The sequence below is a fragment of the Vigna angularis genome, chromosome 4, assembly GCF_016808095.1.
Source record: "Vigna angularis cultivar LongXiaoDou No.4 chromosome 4, ASM1680809v1, whole genome shotgun sequence".
In the NCBI taxonomy this organism is placed as follows: Eukaryota; Viridiplantae; Streptophyta; class Magnoliopsida; order Fabales; family Fabaceae; genus Vigna; species Vigna angularis.
In genome coordinates this window covers 12,272,825-12,279,107 of record NC_068973.1, presented here as the reverse complement: position 1 = coordinate 12,279,107, position 6,283 = coordinate 12,272,825, and the positions used below count along the sequence as shown (strand labels likewise).

Here is a 6,283-nt window from a genome sequence, read left to right as displayed (position 1 = left end):
ATCTTCCTCAGGCAACTACATAAAGTTACATGTCTTCTCCTTGAAACGTTACCGTTTCTTCTTCTTCTTAAGAAATTAAAAAATCACCCATACTCACAGACTCAAATCATCAACCCAGTTTTGCTTTCACATTTTGTTGTTTGTTGAAAATCACTGACGATCACGAATGGACAACAATTTCCCGCATCTCCCTATTCTCCAAAAGCCTCTCATCCAAGTACAATTTTCTTGAAATATTTGATTATTTATTTGAAGATACGATCATAACAGTAATAAAGATTACGTGGATCTAACAATAATTAAAAAGATATAAACATGTTTTTAGTTCTTACAAAGTTAAGAAATTTTTTAGTTTTAACTAGAATTTGGTTCAAGTCATGGAAACTCACGTAGTGACTAACCATACAAATCATCATCTCCCTCTGGTGCAGCAGATGAGAAAGGGTCTGAGGCACCTGTTGCACTGTTCTCGTTTCGTTCTGGAAACCGAAACTCAGATCCAAATCCTCGCGACTGTTGCAAGGTCTGAGCAAAAAGTTGGTATTTTCTGATGTCAGCATCACTCACACTCCGCCGAGCAAACTTCATAGACTCCTCAAAGTGTGCAGGCTTTATCTCAGATATCTCAACAATGTCATCTTCTTCCATGTCTTCAGGGTTTTCTCTTTTTCTTCTCTCCTGCTCAATACCCTGTTATTGTAGTTAAACTAGTGAGTTTCAAACTTCCAAAAAATGTTCAAAGACAAGAGTTTCAACAACAGATAAAAAGTCACATTACAAGAATGCATGTTAATGTGACATGTGACACTTCCTTTTGAAACAATTCCAGAGATTGGAAAGAGAGGGATTTCTAATATGCTTGATTGAGACTTTCAACATATGATTTAGGTTGGTGTGAGAAAATCTTTGACTTGCACACGTGCATTCCATCTTACCTTTTCAATGTCTTCCCTAATGGCATATTTGCATGCGCGTTGGCAAATTTCTGTTATGTCTGCACCACTGAATCCATGAGTATAACCGGCAAGAGCTTCAAGATCAACATCCTTTGAGATTGGTGACTTCCTGAGGCAAGCTTTGAAGATTTGAAGACGTGAACTTTGGTCCGGTAAAGGGATGTAAATCAATTGGTCAAGACGTCCTGGTCTGAGCAATGCAGGATCTATGATGTCTGGTCTGTTTGTTGCCCCAATGATGAAAACTGTTTTCTTCGCTGTCATACCATCCATTTCAGTTAATAGTTGGTTCAACACCCTATCTGCAGCACCACCAGCATCCCCGACAGAACTGCCTCGCTGAAGATTGGAAATTTTCAAAGAACATTAGAAGATAAACGATATCAGAAACATTCTCTACTTTTGGTTCAGTTTGGTTTTCCAGTTCAAAGACTACCTTTTGAAGCAATTATCATGAGAAAAAAATGTGTTTCTGTCCTTTAACAAGTCATAAACAGAATAATCTAACCATGATTATTCAGATGAAGTTTCATACCTGGGTTGCAATGGAGTCAAGTTCATCAAAGAAAAGCACACAAGGAGCTGACTGTCTGGCCTTGTCAAATATCTCACGAACATTTGCCTCACTTTCACCAAACCACATCGTGAGCAACTCAGGTCCCTTGACACTTATAAAGTTGGCCTGGCACTCATTAGCAATGGCTTTTGCAAGAAGGGTTTTACCGCAGCCAGGAGGTCCATAAAAGAGAACACCTTTAGAAGGTGACATGCCAAATTTCTCAAACTTCTCAGGATGTTCCACTGGGTATTGAACAGTCTACACACAAGAAGCAAAAAGATTTCTTACATTTGTTTGCAAATGCAAAAGGCTTAACTACATTAAATTGTACATGTTGAACTAAGATACAGAATATCAGAACAACCTCCTGAAGCTCCCTTTTGACATTCTCCAAGCCTCCAATGTCGTCCCAGGAAACATTTGGAACCTCCACTACCTGCCAACAGCAATAACTCATGTTATGGTTCTAGTAAGCAATTGCTTGTGATAGGTTAAAATAACCAAGACAGAATATTTTCATTAAGATTTGTATTTGAAATGATTGAAAGAACAACATGGGAATGCTAAAAGAAAGCAGGTTTGATTTGGAAAACTATGCTTCTTTTTGCCTTAAAAGTTATGAAACCCAATATATAACTAATCAGGCTCTAAAATTTTTGGTTTAAGAGTTAAGAAGCTAAACTCACTGTTTCGCGCAGAGCAGATGGGTTGGAAGAAGTTAAAGCAGTTTGAAAGTGTTCATTAGTCACAGCCATGGAATTCAACACCTCAGCATCAATTGTTTCATCCTCTAAGTCAATGACATCCATTTTCTCCCGGATACACTGTAGTGCAGCCTCCGTGCAAAGAGCAGCAAGATCTGCTCCAACATAACCATGAGTGTCTCTGGCAACTTTTTCAAGATCAACCTGAAATACAAACCATAAAATTGGAGTTGGGAAGTGCAAAAATATACGGCCTTCAGATCATAGTAGTTTCATGGCAAGACACTATGAATAGAATCTTACATTGTCTGAAAGTTTCATGTTCTTTGTATGAATTCTAAGAACCTCCAACCTTCCAACTTCATCTGGTACACCAATGTCAATCTCCCTATCAAACCTTCCAAATCTTCTGAGAGCAGGATCAATACTATTGGGTCTATTTGTGGCTCCAATAACTATCACATGTGATCGGGTTTTGAGGCCATCCATAAGAGTCAAAAGTTGTGAAACTATACGCCTCTCCACTTCACCATGTGTCTTTTCTCTCTTAGGAGCAATCGAGTCTAGCTCATCAATGAAAATGATAGAAGGGGAATTCTTTTCAGCTTCTTCAAATGCCTTCCTCAGATTGCTTTCACTCTCACCAGCTAGCTTTGACATTATTTCTGGTCCATTGATCAAAAAGAAGAACGCACCAGTCTCATTAGCCACTGCTCTTGCAATCAAAGTCTTCCCAGAACCAGGTGGTCCATAAAGCAAGATTCCTTTTGGAGGCTTAACACCAATTGATTTGAAGAGCTGTGGATGTCTTAGTGGAAGTTCTACAAGCTCACGAATCTGAGCCATTTGTTTCCTAACACCACCAACATCATCATAACCAACTTCATTTAGTCTCTCTTCGTCTTCCCTTTTGATTGGCTCTCCCTCACAGAATATCTCAGTATCAGGTGCCACAACACAGTATTCACTAGGATCAGTCTCTATTACCTTGAATTCAACACTACGCATTCCACCCCTAACAAGGAACAAGTCCCCTTTTCTCACGGGCCTGTACGACTCCAGAAAGTATGCTATGGAACCATAACACACAAGTCACATTCATTACAGATGCAGCAAAAGAAAAGAATGCTACTGAACAAGAATTCGACTTACGCTTCAGATATGCATCAAACAAGTTGCCAGTTACACCCTCAATGGTGTCATCAATTGGAAGGATATGAACTCGTTTTCCGTACTTCACATCAGGACATTGATTGACAGAGACAACATCTCCAAGTCTCACTCTAAGGTTAGCCCGAACAACCTTATTCATCCTAATTTTTGGTTGATCACAATGTTCATCAACCAGAACAATACAAACCGTATCCCTTCGCTTCTTTCCCTGTGAATGAAATCTATTTTTAGAATCACATTCAACTCGCATTAGCAGCAATATACAGATTCTATGTACCTTTATCAGAACAGTGTCTCCCCGGAATAACTGAAGCTTCTCCATTGTTTCAGGGTGCAATGTAACCACAGAATTATCATCATTAACTGCTTCATCGACAATAAGTCGGTTAGGAGACTTCTTGCGTTCTAATATTGCTGTGGAATAATCCTTCTTCTCACTTTTCCTGCACCAAGCATAATCAGACCATTGTTAGCTATATTATTATCACTTAAGAAATTTCAAAAGTAATTTTAAACCAAATCACCACTGCTTTGACATTCCACTTACTATATATGTTCATAACTACCATGCTTAAAAACTATAATTACATGAAAAGTGCTGTTGCTGTTACTGGTAAACTTTGATGACTACCAAAACCTTAAATTTCTAAGGTACCCTTCTTTTAAATTTACACAATCGAATCTTCGTTGAAAACTATATAATCCCTGTTCCAAACTATTGACTTGCAACCATAATATTTAATTGCTGGTGATCAGCTGGGAAAACACACTGACACACTAAAGAGAAGCAAAACCCCAGAAAGATACAAATAAAACAACTCAGTTACGACTAACTGCAGAATTTAATTTCGTACTGCAAGATCAAACAACTTTTTTTTCTCTGCCATACGTGTTTCTCAACCAGAAAAATATACTTCAATTGTTTTCCAATTACGTGTTGTAATAAAAGGAAACGGAGCAAGAACATCACTAGTTATTTAAAAAAGAAGTTAAGAAAGAACAAACAACTCTTCTAAAGCATAGGATATACATTTTATCACACAAAAGAATAGGTAAAGGAAACCAGAATAATGATAAGAGTGAGAGAAACGCACGAGTCCAAAGAGGGATGTCCCTTATCATCAAGGTTAGATGAGGTTGGATCCGCCATGGTTCAGTGAAAGCTTTTACTTGGTGGTGATGACGATTCTTTTAGCTTCTGTAGGTAAAGAAAAGAATCAATAAATAAGAAGTATATTACTTTGTATTACTGTTTGAATATGTAGTTTACACAAGAAGATTCAAACTCAACACTTCAATATAGCTTCTGTGCAAAGATGATTGTAAAGGTGTATGATTCTCTTCTAGTATGATCCAAATCAACCTCACCAAAACGGAACAGTTGCAATTGTAAGCTTAGCTTAGCTTTATGAGAATGGAACATATGTAAAAATGGAAAAAGAAGAAAGAGGAATAGAAAAGGGGTGGTTTTGTTTGGAGTTATGGGACATGACACCATAGTATTGTTGAGAACTCCAATGAGGTGCGTGCGAGTGTCCATTAAGGTTATTTGGAGCAGCCACGCATCACCTTGTTCTTACGCTTTGTTATGCCATCGTGTGACTCTTTCGTAGTTTCAAATTACCAGCACCGCCTGCACTGTGCTCACGAAAGCGACGCAATATTATTTAATCAATTTATCAACTTTGGCATTAAAAGAAAAAGAAAAAACACGTAATAATTCTTACATACGTTTAATTTCTAATTAATTTTATTAAAATTTATAAATGATAAATGGGTCTTTAAATAGCAAGATTCATAAAAGAAATATTTTTTTATAACTTTTAAATAATATTTACTATATGTATGTAAATGTATTACAAGTTTTTTTTCTCTAAAACATTCGTGATATTGATTTTATAATGCTAATTATATATATATATATATATATATATATATATATATATATATATATATATTATAAGATATTCTTATTTATGTATAGAATCCACTAAAAATCATTAAAAGTAAATTTTTATTGTACATAGATACTTTCTTGTAGATTAAGTTTCAAGTCACACTGAATTAAACAAATTAAATGTAAGTGGTGTCATGTTTACAGGAAAATATGTTATCCCTCCCTATCTTTCATATATAATTAATTCACAACCCTCTCGTAATATATATATATATATATATATATATATATATATATATATATATATATATATATATATATATATATATATATATGGGTTTGTTAACTTGAATACTCGAATGAGCAAGTGTACCGAATCGTATCAAATAATATAATATGGTAAGATCAAGTATCATATTTCAAAGGACTCACGACATTAAACAGTTACGTGATTACTCAACTAATTAAGACTTAAGAACAATTTTTGGGGGTTTTCAATGCAAATGCAATAAAAATAAATATGAATGCAATTTGATCAATTGAGGCTAAACACTAGAATGGATGGATGAAGTTGATAATATGAAATGAATATGTTGTTGGAGTTTAGATCTCATTGTTTACTCTCATGTATATACGAATTCTACTTCTTCATTAATGTCAATGTCACTATCTAAAATACTTAAAACTCGATTCCTCGACGAAGAAAGTCTATCCTTAATTATTAGTTCATACGATTCCTAACATTCTTAATAATTAATTGTGAAGATCAGAAGCTTAAGACAACCATAACTCATACCCCCATTCCTAAGCAATATTGCTTCTGGGAATAATTCTCCAGAACATGAATTGTAAGATACCTTCCGGTACTCATACAAATCATACATCATGCTAATGAATGAGTTAAACACAACAAGTAATACGCGAAGAAGAATTACCCTAACAATTAATGAAAGAAGCATAAATAATTACGAATCAATTAAAAATACATGAGAGT

General features: G+C 35.4%; 1 protein-coding gene across 1 annotated transcript; it reads right to left on the bottom strand.

Annotated features, from left to right (window-relative positions):
• Positions 1–223: 223 nt before the first annotated feature.
• On the bottom strand, positions 224–4,974 carry LOC108331945 (cell division cycle protein 48 homolog). The gene is made up of 10 exons (XM_017566981.2): positions 4,684–4,974; positions 4,487–4,590; positions 3,670–3,835; positions 3,372–3,600; positions 2,523–3,289; positions 2,202–2,423; positions 1,880–1,951; positions 1,492–1,773; positions 936–1,295; positions 224–690 (listed from the first exon to the last, which is right to left on the bottom strand). Exons 2-10 carry the CDS (start codon positions 4,540–4,542, stop codon positions 397–399), a joined length of 2,448 nt encoding a protein of 815 aa, XP_017422470.1. The 5' UTR covers positions 4,543–4,590; positions 4,684–4,974; the 3' UTR covers positions 224–396.
• Positions 4,975–6,283: the final 1,309 nt, after the last annotated feature.

What these genes read in the sequence shown, in the direction of transcription:
- LOC108331945 (XM_017566981.2), bottom strand. Translation starts at nt 4,542, where the DNA reads ATGGCGGATCCAACCTCATCTAACCTTGATGATAAGGGACATCCCTCT. An exon ending in GTTTGATGCATATCTGAAGC is followed by an intron (nt 3,290 to 3,371) that starts GTAAGTCGAATT and finishes ATGGTTCCATAG; the next exon opens with CATACTTTCTGGAGTCGTAC. An exon ending in ACATGAAACTTTCAGACAAT is followed by an intron (nt 2,424 to 2,522) that starts GTAAGATTCTAT and finishes TTTGTATTTCAG; the next exon opens with GTTGATCTTGAAAAAGTTGC.